The sequence below is a fragment of the Bos indicus genome, chromosome 24 (assembly GCF_029378745.1).
Source record: "Bos indicus isolate NIAB-ARS_2022 breed Sahiwal x Tharparkar chromosome 24, NIAB-ARS_B.indTharparkar_mat_pri_1.0, whole genome shotgun sequence".
In the NCBI taxonomy this organism is placed as follows: domain Eukaryota; kingdom Metazoa; phylum Chordata; class Mammalia; order Artiodactyla; family Bovidae; genus Bos; species Bos indicus.
This window is the reverse complement of record NC_091783.1, coordinates 2,662,904-2,680,092: the sequence shown is the minus strand read 5'-3', so window position 1 is coordinate 2,680,092 and position 17,189 is coordinate 2,662,904. Positions and strand designations below refer to the sequence as shown.

The 17,189-nt window shown below is 52.3% G+C and overlaps 1 protein-coding gene across 4 annotated transcripts in view; it reads right to left on the bottom strand.

The window, feature by feature from the left end:
• MBP (myelin basic protein) overlaps positions 1-17,189 on the bottom strand; it is a 104,691-nt gene that overhangs the window by 44,550 nt on the left and 42,952 nt on the right. For all 4 annotated transcript variants that reach the window (XM_019986568.2, XM_019986562.2, XM_019986561.2 and 1 more), the window contains one exon: positions 16,300-16,387. In XM_019986568.2, coding sequence (XP_019842127.2) covers positions 16,300-16,387 — 88 coding nt within the window. The remainder of the gene's footprint in view (positions 1-16,299; positions 16,388-17,189) is intronic.

Genomic DNA, 17,189 nt, shown 5'->3' with positions numbered 1-17,189 from the left:
GTGCTGGCCTCACAGAGCGGCCCGTGGGCTCTGCCCGAGAGACTGCCGGGCTGGACTGGAGCTCAGCCCAGGCGCTCAATTCCTGTCCTGCCAGGGGCTTCCTTAAACTGACGGCCACAAACCAGGCTATGAGCACGAGGCCTTGGACAGAACCTCAGGTGAAAATGACGGGGACAAGTGCGTGGTCCAGAGGGATGAAGGGCATGGGGGAGCCGCTCCTCACGGGCAGCGGCCAAGTGTGGCCAGCTGCCCACGCGAGCAGGAGGGCCCGGGCACCTGCGTGCTTCTGATGGGACCAGGCCATTCCTGCAGTGGGGCTGGCGGGGCCTGAGGAGCCTGGAATTTGCTAGTGTGGGCCAGGGCGAAGAGGACTCTCCTTGTTTGTGGAATACTTCTGTCCCTGGCACTCGGCGCTCGGGGTCACCAGGGAGGGCGGAGGAACAAGAAGGCCCATGGTTACGGCCGTGGCCGTGCAGGGGCAGATTCTGCTTCTATGAGAGGCACGCGGCCGCCCGCAGAGGTTTCTTGACAACTCTGCCACAAATGCATCTTATCAGCCCACCCACGTCACACGAATGCCTCCTTTGTGGACACAGAACATACAGTTTTTATTTACTCTAAATAGCTGGCCCCTGGAACCCTCCCACGGTGGGGATGGGGTCACAGGCGAGAGAGCCCCACGCAGAGCCGGAGAAGAAGGGGGGTGGGCAGGCTCCTCCCCAAGCCTCTATCGCATTCCCTGCTCCCCAAACCCAGCTGCTGTCAAGACAGTGAGATTCCGAAGGGCCCGATGTTCACAGGGTTCCATTCCTTGTGTAGCCTCTGGGGGTCTCACGGTGACCCTGCACAGGCGCCAGAGGCTGCAGGACCCCTGAGAAGGTGACACCATGGGCACCACTACCCTGTCAGCAGGGAGCAACACTGAACAAATATGTGGTGTCCCCTCATGTCATTGTTCTGACAACATGCAAGGAGCATAAAACAACATGTTGTTAATGCCAGGGCATTTTGTTACTGTTATTATTATTTTTATGTTGCAAAACTAGCTTGGGAATACTTTGTGTAAAAACCCATAGTTTTCCATCCACCCATCCATCCGCCTACCCAACCACCCATCCACACATCCAACCATCCATACATCCACTCATCCATCCATCCACACATCCATCCATCTATCCATCTATCCATCCATAAATCCATCCATCCACTCATCCACACATCCATCCATCTATCCATCTATCCATCCATCAATCCATCCATCCACTCATCCACACATCCATCCATCCATCCATCCATCAATCCATCCATCCACCCATCCACACATCCATCCATCCATCCATCTATCCATCCATCCACTCATCCACCCACCCATCCACCCACACATCCATCCATCTATCTATCCATCCATACATCCACACATCCATCCATCCATCTATCTATCCATCAATCCATCCATCCACTCATCCACACATCCACCCACCCATCCATCCAGACATCCACCCCTCCATCCATCTATCTATCCATCCACTCATCCACCCATCCATCCATCCATCATCCATCCATCCATCCACTCATCATCCATCCATCCATCCACACATCCATCCGTCCGTCCATCCATCCACACATCCACACATCTATCAACCCACCCATCCAATATTCATTTCATGCCTGTGTGGGCAGAATGCTAAGAATGGGTCCCAATCTTCACCCCTTGTATAATCCCTCCTCTCCGAGTGTGTGGAACCCATGAACATGACAAGGTGTATCTATGGCAAAGCAGAGGTTCTCTGGGACTATTTCACTAACCACAGGAGCCTTTGGAAGGCAGAGTCTTCTTCATCTGGGGACAGAGACTGAGGCCAGGGAGAGAGATCCAGGTACAGGAAGGATGGGGAGCATGTTGCTGGCTTTAGAAATGGAAGGACCACCCGCAGGGTCCAGTGACTGGCCTCTAGGAGCCTAGGGGGCCGGCATCGTCCACAGCTCACTCTGCAAAAAACAATCGATAGGTTTGCTCTCGGGCGTTTCAGTAACTGAGAGCACGATGCCGAGGTCTCCTCTTGGGCACAGATCTGTCCCACTGCCCTGTCGGTCCCTGGGAGCCGAGGGAACAATGGTGTCAAACGTCTAGCGGCAGAGATGGCAGTGCCTCGCACAACGTCTGCCTTTCACAGGCGCCTCCCAGCACCTCCCAGTGCCAGTCTGGTGCCAGCCAGTGTCAGCCACTGCTCTTTTTAAGGATAAAAATAACTTGAACACGCTGCAAGGGAAGAAATGGTCAGCGAAATACTTTAAAAAACCCCTCAGGAAATAAGACATGATGTTTCAGGTGAAGAAAAGTGATGTAACAGATAAATGGAAATAAAGGAAACATTCCAAGATACCAGTTATACAAATGGTCTCAGGTAAACTGTCTTTATCTGCTGCTTTAACTGTTCCCAGATGCATATTGTTTTAGTTAAGGGTGTGCTAACAGTTTCAGGTTTTTTTGCTTTGTTTAGCTCCTTTTTCAGAAATTGTTTTTAAACAGTTTATCATGATCAGACACGATGTACATTTTATCAAGTATCTGACTGAAGAAATAGAAAATATTCCCTGTCTACTCATGCAGTAAAGGTAGACACTTGAAAACACTTATTCTGAAAATTCTGAAATTAAGCAAAACAGCTGCTTATGATAATCTATATTGTGTGGTATAACTTTGAATAATTTGATAATTCCATAAGGAGATTACCATATGCAGAAAGTCAACATTTCCATATCATGAAAATAAATTCATACACATACACCTGGGTGTATTACCAAGTTCTGCAAAATTGAAGAAAAATTGATCTCCCCAAATCTCACTGTGACATTTAACATTTTCATCTCAGATACAATTTGGCATCATTTGTTACAAGTCCTGGATTACTTTTGAGGGACCCTGGTTTCTGAGGAATTGGAAGAACAATGAACAGTGCAACCTGCCAGGTGGGGGAGCGGGTCCCTTGGAGTGAGGTGCTGTCATTACCTTGCTCACCTGTGATCACCCAGGCCAGCACCCGCGCTCACCTGTGATCACCCAGGCCAGCACCCATGCTCACCTGTGATCACCCAGGCCAGCACCCGCGCTCACCTGTGATCACCCAGTGTCCTCATCACCTGTGATCACCCAGGCCAGCACCCTCGCTCACCTGTGATCACCCAGGCCAGCACCCATGCTCACCTGTGATCACCCAGTGTCCTCATCACCTGTGATCACCCAGGCTAGCACCCATGCTCACCTGTGATCACCCAGGCCAGCACCCATGCTCACCTGTGATCACCCAGGCCAGCACCCATGCTCACCTGTGATCACCCAGGCCAGCACCCATGCTCACCTGTGATCACCCAGTGTCCTCATCACCTGTGATCACCCAGGCCAGTACCTGCGATCACCTGTGATCACCCAAGGCCAGCACCTGTGCTCACCTGTGGTCACCCAGGCCAGGACCCTCGCTCACCTGTGATCACCCAGGCCAGCACCCACGCTCACCTGTGGTCACCCAGGCCAGCACCCATGCTCACCTGTGATCACCCAGTGTCCTCATCACCTGTGATCACCCAGGCCAGTACCTGCGATCACCTGTGATCACCCAAGGCCAGCACCTGTGCTCACCTGTGGTCACCCAGGCCAGGACCCTCGCTCACCTGTGGTCACCCAGGCCAGCACCCATGCTCACCTGTGATCACCCAGTGTCCTCATCACCTGTGATCACCCAGGCCAGCACCCACGCTCACCTGTGGTCACCCACACCAGCACCTGTGCTCACCTGTGTTCACCCAGGCCAGCACCTGTGCTCATCACCTGAGATCACCCAGGCCAGCACTGCTCAGGCAGGTCTGGAGCAGGTGGCAATGTCCCTTCTGGCCTGAATCTCTATATATGTCTAAATGCAGTGCATGAAATGTCATCCTTAGAAAGTGGCTGCTAGGGACAAAGCTTTTAATCCCTGTGAATGCTCTGTACATGGTGAAGCAGTGAGCTGTTGCCCTGTGTTGTGGTGTGAGGGGTGTTAGCTCATCTGAGGGCTTTCCAGGGGGACCCTGAGCAGAGGGAGGAGGGACTCAGATCCCCTGGGGGCTGATCCATCCACATCTGTCTAGACCCTGTGTTAATGTGTGTTACTCTCACGCCCAGACCTTTGGGCCAAGGATCCCGCAGGTCAACCAGCGCCATTCCTGTGGGCTCTCGGGTCCGGACCCTGCCCAGTCACCACCCTGGACATTCCCTGACCCTGACTCCTGCTACCGCCTGGCACCGCTGGCATCAGGCGCGTCCGAGCTACTGAATCCCCGGCTCTGCTGCTCCTCATGCCACCCTTGTGGCCCTGCAAGCCCCACCCTGCCAGGGTGTGAGGCCCCTCCCTGTGCAAACCCCACCCCGCCAGGGTGTGAGGCCCCTCCCCATGCAAGCCCCACCCCACCAGGGTGTGAGGCCCCTCCCTGGACACCAGCAGACACCAACCGCACCTGCTATGCTGCCCAGTTTTAAGTCGAGGTGACAGAGGTGTTTCAGGCTCTTAACCTTGATGAGCTTCCCTGACTCCTCAGGACAAGTTGCCTGCCCCTTGGCCCTGTGGATGCCGCAGGGCCAGCACCTTGCTGACCCGGGGCAATGCCTAGGGAACCGACAGAGAGGGCAACTGGAGGATGCAGAGAGGGAGGCAAGATCCTGGGACTGTGGTTCTGTGTGGCCTAGAGCGAGAGGCTGTGACCCAGGAAACATCTGGAAACGCAAGTGCAAGGAGCCGGGCCGGCCCTGCCCTCATGGCTGCTCCTGCCTGTGGCTGACAGCTCTGCAGCCTCGTTGTGGACCTGTGGCATCCCCCAGGGCCGGCCTCTCTGATCCTCAAGGACAGAGGACTTGGCGCCCACCCACTGCTGATGAGCCAAAGGCCAAAGGAAAACTGCGTGCAGACTCGCCTTTGCTCCAAGTGTCGGCCCCCTGCTCCCGACGACTCTGCGCACAGCATCCAGCCCCCAGCCCCTGCTGTGCATGGCCTCCTGGCCCCAGGCTGCTTGGAGGGGACACCCGGTAATGGCCACACTGGTCTCACCCTGCAGGGATGGCTCAGGGAGACCCCAGGACTCATGGAGCCCCTCATAGAGGCCAGCCCTCTGCTCGGGACCCTTCCTGGAGTGGGGGGCGGCCTCCCTACTGCTGTGCTATGCTCACCTCCCCCGGCAGCCTGCAGCACCCCCACTGAGGGGGTTCTTGCTCATTCACACCTTAGGAAACCCAGGGATTATGTGCTGTGTCAATAGACAAGATCAGATCTGAAAAGCTAAAATCAAGTTAAACTAAAAGAAGAGAAGAAAAACATTCATTAAAGAGAGTTGTAATTTTTTTCAAGTAAATATGCTTTGAAGAAATGGAAATGTCTGTTTCCTTAACAACAGTGGTTATAATGGTTGTATTTTTGTTGTTGTTGTTGTCCTCTTCTGTGTGTGTGTGTGTGTGTGTGTGTAGGTGTTCACACGCACTCCCAAGGTTAAAGGATGCCCTTTGTAACAAGATACCTCTGGATACATTGATCAGTGGATGAACAGGCTCTTGATAATTACAATCGTGGTTTGCTTTCTAAGTAATCAGCTCACGTGTCAGGAATTAATCTGCTTATTCTTTCTCATTAGAGAAGGAACTCGGCGATGGCTGGAGGAAACAGGTGACAGCTGGGGACAAAGCAGCCTCTGAGAGTAGCAGGCAGACAGAGGGCCCTGGCCTGGCCTCCCCAACCTCCACACAAACAGCAGAGACCACGGACAAGGCAACACTGATCACGGGATTAACTGATCAGTATTGGCAGTATCTGACTACAGCAAGCTAGCAGCATGGCTTGAGGACAGTCGCCCTGTGGAGACATTTAAATGACAGGTTTCCTAACAGGAAGCACCTGCACCATGACCACTGACCTCCGACCTCTGGGGTCACTTCTGCCAACCTCTGCAGGTTAGAGTGTTCCCACAAGGACTAGGATCACTGGGATAAACAATCACCAAATCCCACACTTTTCAATATGTTCCTTCTTCTGTAGCAAGGCCATCTTCAGTTTAAAAAATTACTCTCATGAATTTAATCTCTTTTTCTATTAGAAAAATTACAAAGAGTGAAATTGCTTGAGTGATGGCAAGTGGGTGGAAACAGGAGACCCACGTTCCCCAACAACTGCAAGGACTGAAAACAATCACACATTTGTTCTGAGGGAGCAACAGAAAACGTTACTAAAAGTGCGTGGGGCAGGAAGGTACCGCTTGAAAAATCCAGCAGCAAAGTTGAAGCAGGAGTCGGTGGCCAGCTTGTGCACGGATCTAACACTCGTGTCAGGTACATACAGCACTTCATTGATACACACAGTTAACAAAATGTGAAAACACTTAATGATCTGCACATTCAAGTTGCTGGGCCAGATTGCAAGTTAACTACAGATGATAACATGTGTGTATCTCCTAAATATCACATTTCACTTATATGAAATAAAAGTCCAGGGTCCCTTGGTGTCTAGGAGCCTCGGAGCTGTCTGCCAGTGAGGCTGGTGCTCCTCCTGAACGTTTGCAGAGATGGAAATGTGCTTGTGCACGAGCAAAACAGCCAGTCCTGCGAGAGCGCGTGAGATCGCCCACCACCCTTCTCCCCAGTGCAGGAGACATGTGAGATGCAGGTTCCATCCTTGGCTCGGGAAGATCCCCTAAGAAGGGCATGGCTACCCAGTATTCTTGCATGGAGGATCCCATGGACAGAGGAGCCTGGGGGCCATAGTCCATGGGGTCACAAAGAGTCCAACAGGACTGAGCAACTGAACTGAACGTAACAGCCTTTGTGGAAACGAGGGAAGGCAGACCCACCTGTCAAGGATCCTGGAGGACATGGCCCCCCTCCCCCAAAGGAATAAGAACAGACAAGGCCACGGCCACCTCCTGAACTGGCGGGAGGAGGACAGCTGGCCCAGAGAGGCGAACTGGCCCTGTCCCGCTAGTAACTCGGCCTTGAGGGGAAGGGTCTCCGGCTAACCTGTGAATCGGAGGTGACAGCACTCCAGCTGCACGCCAGCACCCGAGGCCATGTTCGGAGTTCTGGTCGGGTTGAGGTGGAGATTGGACATGGTCCCTTTTCCTGATGGAAACTAAATGTGGGTGCTTTCAAGGTGGGGACCCTAGACCCACCAGGCTCACCAGTCACAAGAGTGGTGTGGAGGAGGGGAAGGGGCCACGAGGGGGCCACGGGGCTTCTGAGGCCCCGGACCTCGGCTGGACACGGGGCCGTCCGTCTGCCAGGCCCTCACAGCTGCTATTTGTGTCGGCGCGGCCTGTGTCCCTTTTTGTTCTGGAAATGGTCCCGTTGTCCTTTTGTGAGTCTGATGGCCTCAAGTGACTCTGAGCAGCACAAGCTATTCCACAAGCCAGGGCCAGCGGGGGAGCGCCCAGGCAGCCGACCGCGGGCCTCTGCCCGTCTGACCACCAGTGCGAGTCGAGGCCCGGAAAGCTCGCCGCGCGGAACGGGGGCCTCACTTCTGCCTGGACCACAGTCCTCACGGGGTCTTGGCACTGCAGGTCCCCAGCGGGCGTGCTCAGACATCCCAGCAAACAGGCAGTCACCTGCCCCCCGGCCCCTCCCACGTGCAGGACCCACGGCCCCGCCCACGTCCAGGCCCCAAGGCCCCTCCCACGTCTAGGCCCCTGGCTCCTCCCACATCCAGGCCCCCTGGCTCCTCCCACGTCCAGGTCCCCCGGCCCCGCCCACGTCCAGGTCCCCCAGCCCCGCCCACGTCCAGGCCCACCTCCCGAGCTGCTTGCTCAGCCGCTGCCCAGGGGCAGAACGCCTCAGGAGTAAAGGGCTCAGGTGGGCGATCACACTGGCTGCGGCATCCTTGGTGAAAAGCCGCAGTTTGCAATGGTGTCTTAGAGAGAGGAGGGGCGGGGGGCGGGGTCCCAGGTCCTACCACCCTTCCGTTATCCACCGGGTGACCGAGCTCCTCTGAGGGCCGCGGGTCGGGCTGTGGGAGGCAGACGACACACGATATGCCGACCCCCACTGGAGGGCTGCAGCCAGAGCGGGCCCACGGACCCTCAGTGCACGCGAAGGACACTGTCCCCTAAGGGACATGTACCCACGTCACAGCCTTTGGGTAGAAGCCGTCCACCGCCCCAGAGTCCCTGAGGACAGGGAGCCTACCCTCGGTGGGGTGTCACACAGCTCAAGTCGTGACACTGAGCTCTGAAGGCTGAGGGCTTGTTTCAGGGCTGGCATAGCCCCCCGTCCCTACGCCGCTGTCTTCTGAGGGGGCTGGTCACCTGGGTGTGGAGGCCTGGGGAAGGGCTGCCCGGGCAAAGGCCCTGAGCTCCAGGAGCCAGGAGCAGGTTGGGGTGGGGCAGGGAGTGCCGGCCTGCAGGGCTCCAGGGGTGTGGGGAGGCTGGGGGACCTGCGAGCAGGGGTGATGAGGGCAGAGGGGAACGCTGAGGATGGAGGCTGGGTTCTTGGAGGCATCCAGGTGAGCCGTGCTGGTGGCCTGGACCATGTGCCCTGACAGGTCCCAAGCCAGCCAGTAAGTGCTTCCCAGGTGGCGCTAGTGGTAAAGAACCTGCCGTCAATGCAGGAGACACAAGAGACTCAGCTTCGATCTCTGGGTACGGAAGATCCCCTGGAGGAGGGCATGGAAATCCACTCCAGTATTCTTGCCTGGAGAATCCCATGGAGGAGGAGCCTGGTGGGTTACAGTCCATAGGGTTGCAAAGAGTCAGACACGACCGAGTGACTTAGCACCCAGCACAGTGAGTAAGTAAGGTGAGCTTATGCGGATGCTGGAGGCTGGAGACCAGCGCTCTCGGCAGAGAACACACCAGCAACGCTGCCCACCCTGTCCCCGCAGGAAAGGGACAAAGGAGAGAGCCGGTGCTCAGACTCCTGGAGACGTTGGTGAGTTATCGCTGCTGCTTCAGTCGTGTCTGACTCTGTGCGACCCCATAGACGGCAGCCCACCAGGCTCCTCCGTCTCTGGGATTCTCCAGGCAAGAACACTGGAGTGGGTTGCCATTTCCTTCTCCAATGTATGAAAGTGAAAAGTGAAAGTGAAGTCTATCAGTCGTGTCTGACTCTTAGCGACCCCATGGACTGCAGCCCACCAGGCTCCTCCGTCCATGCCTGGAGTTATCGCTAGACGCCCTTTCTCTTCTGCTGTTTTCCTCTGATGATCTACTTCATCTTTAGGAAAACGAGGCTCAGAGCAGAAAACCCAGAAGAGGGGGCCGACTCACAGCCATGCCCATTTAATTTAAATACTGTACATGTGATTGAATACCACATTTGTATATGGACTAGTTAAAGGTCATGGGGGCTTCAGGCAGGCCGCTTGGATGGATGAGCTGAGGGCCACCGCCTGCCTGGCTCAGCACCTGCCCTGGGGACCAGCCTGGCCTCTTATGGACTGTTTAACTCCAATGACCCCCCACGACAGCCTGGAGCTCTGCGGTGCTGGGAGCCCCTTCCACACGGGAACTGGAGCCCACAGAGGCTGAGCCTCCCACCCAGAGGTCTGCTCCACACTCCCAGCTGCTAGGTGATACAGCCTCACTCAAGAAATAAGATGATCCCAGAGGCCAGGACATCAGTCCAGCAGCTCATGGTGGAGGTGATGGAGCACACCTGACACCTCACAGGCACAAAACAAACCTACGCTCACCCTGAGGGAGTCACCCGAGCACCTCTGGGAGCTGTGGGCCTCAGCTCAGTTCAGTTCAGTCACTCAGTCACTCTGACTCTTTGCGACCCCAAGGACCGCAGCACGCCAGGCCTCCCTGTCCATCACCAACTCCCAGAGTTTACTCAAACTCATGTCCATCGCATCAGTGATGCCACACAACCATCTCATCCTCTGTTGTCCCCTTCTCCTCCCGCCTTCAATCTTTCCCAACATCAAGGTCTTTTCCAATGGGGGGGATTCAGCAAGAAATAAATACAACTGAGAATGGGGAGAGTGCCCCCAGAGGACTGTCTGGGAACTACAAGGAGAAACTAGTACTTTAAAGACCGGGCTTCACAGGTGGCTCAGTGGTAGAGAATCCACCTGGCAATGCAGGAGACCCTCATTTGATCCCTGGGTTAGGAAGATTCCTTGAAGGAGGGCATGGCAACCCACTCCAGTATTCTTGCCTGGAGAATCCCATGGCCAGAGGAGCCTGGCAGGCGACAGTCCGTGGGGTTGCAAAGAGTTGAACACAACTGAGTACTTTAAAGACACAAGGTATCATCTTATTCAGTCAAATACACAGAGAAGTGATACCCTACGATGTTTCACTGCTCTAACAAATCTGTCAAATGAGCGCTGCCTCCTTCCCTAAGGACCATCCTGGACAAGCCCCTGTTCTCCTGGTGGGGCTCAGAGCAGGGCGGGTCCCAGGGCTGCCATCCTGTGTCTCCCTCCACCTCTGTCTTCCCTGTCCTGGCAGTCAAGACTCTCATGGACACAGTGAGCGGGTGGACAGGATGATTTCTAACATCCCTTCAAGTTCTCCACTTGTGACTTTTACTCCCTGGTTTTTATCCACCCAGGAGCTGCACTCACAGGATACTGATTCTATCGCTTGTCTGCTTCAGGCAGCAGCTGGTTCATAATCAGCAGCTCATTAAGGCTGCCCTCAAATATTCCGGGGAAGAGGTTGTGCAGTGATCGTTTCTGAAGGACTTGGATTCTATCTGGGATGCACTGAGCTGCGTCTGCCAGGCAGGACAGAGTGGCTCCCTCATCTTCAGCTGTTACTGAACTGAGATAGAATTTTAGATCAGTAATGACTGCTGCTTATGGATTTTGTAACTCAATCTGATCATCATAGCATATTAAATATCACTTAAATAGCATCTCAAAAAGATTTCCTTGTGGAAGGTTCTTGGAAATTTAAAAAAAAAAAAAGCAACTTTTTTTTTTCTTTTTAATGCTACATGAAGATTCTCAGGGAAATATCTGTCTGTGGCAGAGTACCTTCCAAACTTGGCCGGGCAGAGCTCACAGGTCCTCCGCATCCAGTTGGGAGTCTGTTTCCACTTGCCGTGGGCTCTGGCACCAAGGGCACCTCGAGCCTCAAGGAAACTCATTATCCAGTTGATCACTATTTGCATATGAAACAAATCACCAACACGCCATAAAAATACCTTGAGGTCACTGACTGCCACGTGATCGCCTGTGATAACAATTTAAACAGGAAAACACCCGCGCAGTGTGCTAACTACAGCTCTGCTTCCTTCGAGGAGCACACGCAGACGTCTGTCTGAAAACAGCAGCTGTCACTGCGGCAGACAGGGGTGGGGCGCCTGCAAGCCCCGAGGTGTCCGCTCGATAGTCACTCACAGTGGTTCTGTTGTCACCTCCACGTGCTGGCGAGGAGGCCGACACACAGACAGATGAGGACGGACATTGCCCCAGACCACACGCTAAAAGGTGGGGAGGGGGAGTCGATGCCACCTGCCCTGTTCATGGAGAAGCTGATGAGGTCTCACTTCCATCAGGCAGCTGGGAAGCTCCAGGTTAAATGTCAAATTCAACTGCAGCAACTGCTGCACAGTCAGCAAATGTACATGGGGCCTTACTTCATCTGCACCTGGTTTTTTTTTAATGTTTCATTTCTTTGTGTGTTCTCTCAGAGTAAATTAACTCTGGCCTTGTAAAATAAAAACACATATATATGCATATATATATATATATATATATATACACACATATGTATGTATATATTCTTCTACCCACTTAAAATAGTGATAAAGAACCCGCCTGCCAGTGCAGGAGACGTGAGAGATGTGGGTTCAGTCCCTGGGTCAGGAAGATCCCCTGGAGGAGGACAATCCACTTCAGTATTCTTGCCTGGAGAATCCCATGGACAGAGGAGCCTGGTGGGCTATAGTCCATGGGGTCACAGAGAGCTGGACACAACTGAAGCAACTTAGTATGCATGCATGCCACTTAAAAAATATATTTATTAGTAATACATACTTTATATGCTTTATAACTTTATACTTATATGTGCTGTGCTGTGCTTAGTCGCTTAGTCATGACCGACTCTTTGTGACCCCATGGACTGTAGCCCACCAGGTTCCTCTGTCCATGGGATTCTCCAGGCAAGAGTACTGGAGTGGGTTGTCATGCCCCCCTCCAGAAGATCTTCCTGACCCAGGGAACAAACCTCTGTCTCCTGCATTGCAGGCGATTCTTTGCCAGCTGAGCTACCAGGGAAGTCCCTATACTTATATACATATACTCAAATGTTTCTAACGTGAGTACTTTCCCCCTGGACATTGAACCTGGACAATTCTACATCCATTATCTGACCTAACGTGGTGCGGCCACGTTCTCAGGATCCCATGACCCTGTGAGCTGCACTAGCGTCCATCCAGGGTGACAGGACTCCGTCTGCTCTGACTTCGGAGATGAGCGGCATGTCTGGAAGGGACCACGGTAGCTCTGGAAAGAGCAGGGCTGCCCTCTCTTGGAGACTTCTGTCCTCTGGGCATCGTCAGGGAGACCTGAGTCTTCTGCCCGCATTGGCTGAACCACCTGCCCTGCTTTAGTCCCCTGACTAGTGAGCTCTGGGGGAGGGGTTGGGGTGAGTGTCTACCTTCCTTCCTGCCTGGATTTCCAACCACAAGGCTAGTTTGTGCCGAGTGTGTGGGTGTGAGGTTCAAAAAAAGCCCAGTAACTGTCCCACCACAGAACACCCAGGTTCCCCAAAACCCAGGCAGCTCATGGTTCTCATAGGGTGTGACTGAGTCCTAAACTGTTTCTTCCTCTTTGAGTGACCAGGCAAAACAGTCCCAAGTGTTTCCACCTGTGGCCCAAAGAAAAATTACAGAAAGATTTCCAAGAGCGTGCCAATGAGTTACTAACTTAGATCTAAATCATTCAGTAAAAATTTCCCAGGAAATGAAAAAGTAAATATAACTGCTAAGTAAGTCTGGGGCTTCCCAGGTGGCACAGTGGTAAATGCAGGAGACCCAGGTTCGATCCCTGGGTCGGGAAGATCCCCTGGAGAGGGCGTGGCAACCCCTCCAGTATTTTTGCCTGGAGAATCCCATGGACAGAGGAGCCTGGCGGGCTACAGTCCATGGGGTTGCAGAGTCCGACATGCCTGAGCCCAATGAAGTCTGCAGGTGCTCCCCAGAGATGGAGGAAGTCCCTCTGGTTTGAGTTGTGCAACTCATGGCTTCAGGCACGTTAGCCTGGCACTCAGCACATGTGCGGGGTCAGTGCCGGTCAGAGCCTCTAAACTCTCCGTCGGGCCTCTAAGTAGGACTCTCACAGAGCTGTCTTGACCTCCGCTGGGACCCTGAGGACAGGCATTCCGCAGACTTGGGTTAGGAAAAAGCTGATGGCCTCCCCGCACCTCTCACCCATCCCTGAGTTCTCTGACACGTGGACAAAATGATGTCCAGGAGCCTGAGGAGCATGGTTAAGTGGCTGCTGGTGACTCGTGGCTCATGGACCATCATGGGAGCAGAGTTTCTTCTTGTGTTTAGGGAGTTTCTGTCTGGTCAGGGAAAGACCCAGTTGCTGATTTCGTTGGAGTGACATTTGTATACACTTCAGAATTTGACAAGAATTCATATATACATCCCTCAAGAGTAGATAGTCAAGACTGATAGCCAAGATTATTTCAGCCTCTTTCCCCGTCTTCACTTTAGACTGGGTGTCTTTGGCCCCCAGGAAGGCATTAGGCTCGGGAGATTATATGAAGTTCAAAAGCAGACATCTGACAGCCCCGCAGGGCCCACATCTACGTGACTCAGAAGAGCAGAGCACCAGGCAGGGGGGCCTGGGAGGGGCCCCGTCCCGGGCCACCCCATCCGCGGCCACACTTCCCCCCTGCTGTGACCCAGCGGTAACAGCAGCTCTTGCCCTGAGGCTGACAAGCAGGGCACTGTTCCCCAGTCACCCCGATGGGCTGAGAGCCTGGCTGTGAGCAGAACCTCAGACCAGCAGATATTTGAGCTGGTCTTACTGTTCAAGGCACCGGGAGCGCACAGTCGACAAGACAGGCAGAAGCTGGCTGATGGCACGACTCTTCCCAGTAAAAAGCAAATCTAGCTTTGGACTGGGATGTTTGCACTTTCATTGGTTTTCACATTCAACTCTAGATAATAAAAAACTCTCCAAATTGCAGATGGATCTGAGAAGGTTAAAGAGGGCTTCCTTTCAAAGTACTTCAGGAATTATACCACATTTGTAACTTAAGGAAAAGGCTTATAATAGATTTTTTTCATGTCATACAGATATTATACACATGTATATATCAATAAAACTGTGTGTGGGCATGCTGATAGCAAAAGAGAAGGCTGATGTTGTTATGAATAATCCTAAAAGCAATTAACCTGCAGAATAATGATAAAGATGATGCTTACTTTAAAAATAAGTGAGCTTAGCCAAAACAACTCTAAAAGCCTGCTCTTCTTTGTATGTAGAACCTAAAATTGGACATTTCTGTTTTGTCACCTTCTTTTATGTGTTTATACACATATGCAGTTGGAATAGAAGACTAAAGACATCTTTTAATCTAGAGGATTACAGGCAGCTTTAGTGTTTAAGTCACTGACACTCAGAGGCTCTGTACAGACTCACAGACTGTGCCCCCCTCTAGACCCTAAGGCACGCAGGCTGCTCTCCAGGCAGGCTGCCCTCTCTCCCCTTTCCTCTGCCTCCATGGAGTGTAAACCCCACCACCAAGAGGCGCCGGGCTGTTCAGGCCCCAAGAAAACCCGCAAGGAAATCAGCACACAGCAATGGCTCCTATCCCGCCTGCCTATCTTGAGTCCACTCCACTAATCCTCAGGGCTTCATCTCTGGGCCTTTGGGCTGATTTTTATGGAAGCTTAAGACACTGAGAAAGTGGGCAGTGGTAGGCTGTCTAGCTCCATCCTTCTTGTGTGCCGCTCAACAAGGATGAGGTTATAGAAAAGGAAAGGATTTTTTAAAAACAGTATTTAGAAAGATGGTAACAATAACCCTGTGTACGAGACAGCAAAAGAGACACTGATGTATGGAACAGTCTTTTGGACTCTGTGGGAGAGGGAGAGGGTGGGATGATTTGGGAGAATGGCATTGAAATATGTATAATATCATATATGAAACGAGTCGCCAGTCCAGGTTCGATGCACGATACTGGATGCTTGGGGCTGGTGCACTGGGACGACCCAGAGGGATGGTACGGGGAGGGAGGAGGGAGGGGGGTTCAGGACGGGGAACACGTGTATACCTGTGGCAGATTCATGTTGATATATGGCAAAACCAATACAATATTGTAAAGTTAAAAAATAAAATAAAATACATAAAAAAAAAAATAAAAACAGCAGATAAATTGGGAACAAAATTAAAAAAAAACAAAAACAAAAAATTGGGGTGGATTTTCCTGCCTGATAAGTGAAGTGTGAAGAGACTCTTTTTTGGAAATAAGCAGAGACCCAGCCAGACCCTGTGGGGAGGCCTCGTTCTGTGACCGTCAGACCTGCAGGCAGGGCTGACAGAGGCTAAGGTGTGTCTTAGCAGCCAGAGAACAGCCCTCCGTTTTGATAAGCGAGCTACCAGGAGCCGGCCTCTAGGAATACAAACACGTGGAGCAAGGAGCGACACTTAGGGCAGGTCTGCTCAAGTCCCAGCTTGGCCTGTGGCCCTGGGTGAGCCACCAGGGCCACCATCATGCGGCGGAGGGGACCCAAGAGTGAACGTACAGAAATCGGTGGGAACACGCCCGTTCACTCCTGGGGTGAGAGGCAACCTCCGTCTCTAGGGCGACGAGTAAGTAAACTTTTACAGAAAACATATTTCCCAACACCTCCTGAGTCACTGTCGGTAGTTAAATAAACACCAGCGTGTCCAGGCCCTGGGACCACTGCCCTTCCTCATTAGATATTTCTTATGTGCACTGTTACCACTTCTAATGTCCACACCCAACTGATCAAATAAATGATCGGAGAAACACCGTATAGCAAGGGGAAAACTGGGAGATTTCTGGTGTCTGTGGGCACAAAACAGCACGAGAAACCCAACCAAGAGCACAAGCAAGATGGAGACGGGTACTGCAGGTGACCAGAGCAGTCTCATATGGGGGCGGAGGATGCAAGGGTGTTCTCAGGAGGCGGGTGGAGGGAACTTAGCCTCTAGGTTTCTGCACAGCCTGCTCTTCTAACAATGAGAACGGACTCACAGTTCACTCATGTAATTAAAAAGTTACACCTTCTCCCAGTGAGAATGTGTTTTCCCAGGATCACCATAGGAAATCACATCTTCTCATTTTCACGTTACGTACCAAACACATCACTGTCTTCCGAGATCTCCCGGGAAAGGTCACGAGTGTTTCTCTTCTTTTCATGTTCTCCTCTGTTAGTTTCACTGTCCTGGGGGGTGGAAAAAAAAACACAACATAAACTCTTAAAATAGTCTAATATGTTTTCCTCCTGACACATTTTGGAGCTGATTAACAAATTCTCACATCCATCCTCAAGGTCTGAGGTGGAATTTCAGTTCAGGGTGTGGATTTCTGTACAGGATGTGGAATTCTGCTTTGTTTTCTCTGCCTGAGCAAGCAAGCATCCGGAGGATGTATTTCCATAGAGAAGACACTGAAATGATTACATTAAACATGCTAGACATCATCCCATGTATCTCAGGAATGTGGCTACTTGGTCCCTGTTTTGGACTGTGAGCTGAAAGCATGGGATGGAATTGATACCAAAACTGATTCCCTTGGGCTCTAACTTTCTCCCAGTGGTAGCCCTGGGAGAGAACAGGACGTGGAGCTACTGACTGGTTCAAAACTGGGAAAGGAGTACATCAAGGCTTAACTTACATGCAGAGCACATCATGAGAAAGGCTGGGCTGGATGAGTCACAAGCTGGAATCAAGATTGCTGGGAGAGATATCGAGAACCTTAAATATGCACATGATACCACTCTAGTGGAAGAAAGTGAAGAGGAACTAAAGCACCTCTTGATGAAAGTGAAAGAGGAGAGTGAATAGGCTGGCTTAAAACTCAACATTCAGAAAACGAAGATCATGGCATCTGGTCCCATCACTTCATGGCAAATATATGGGGAAACAATGGAAACAGTGACAGACTTTATTTTTGGGGGCTCCAAAATCACTGCAGATGATGACTGCAGCCATGAAATTAAAAGAAGCTTGCTCCTTGGAAGAACA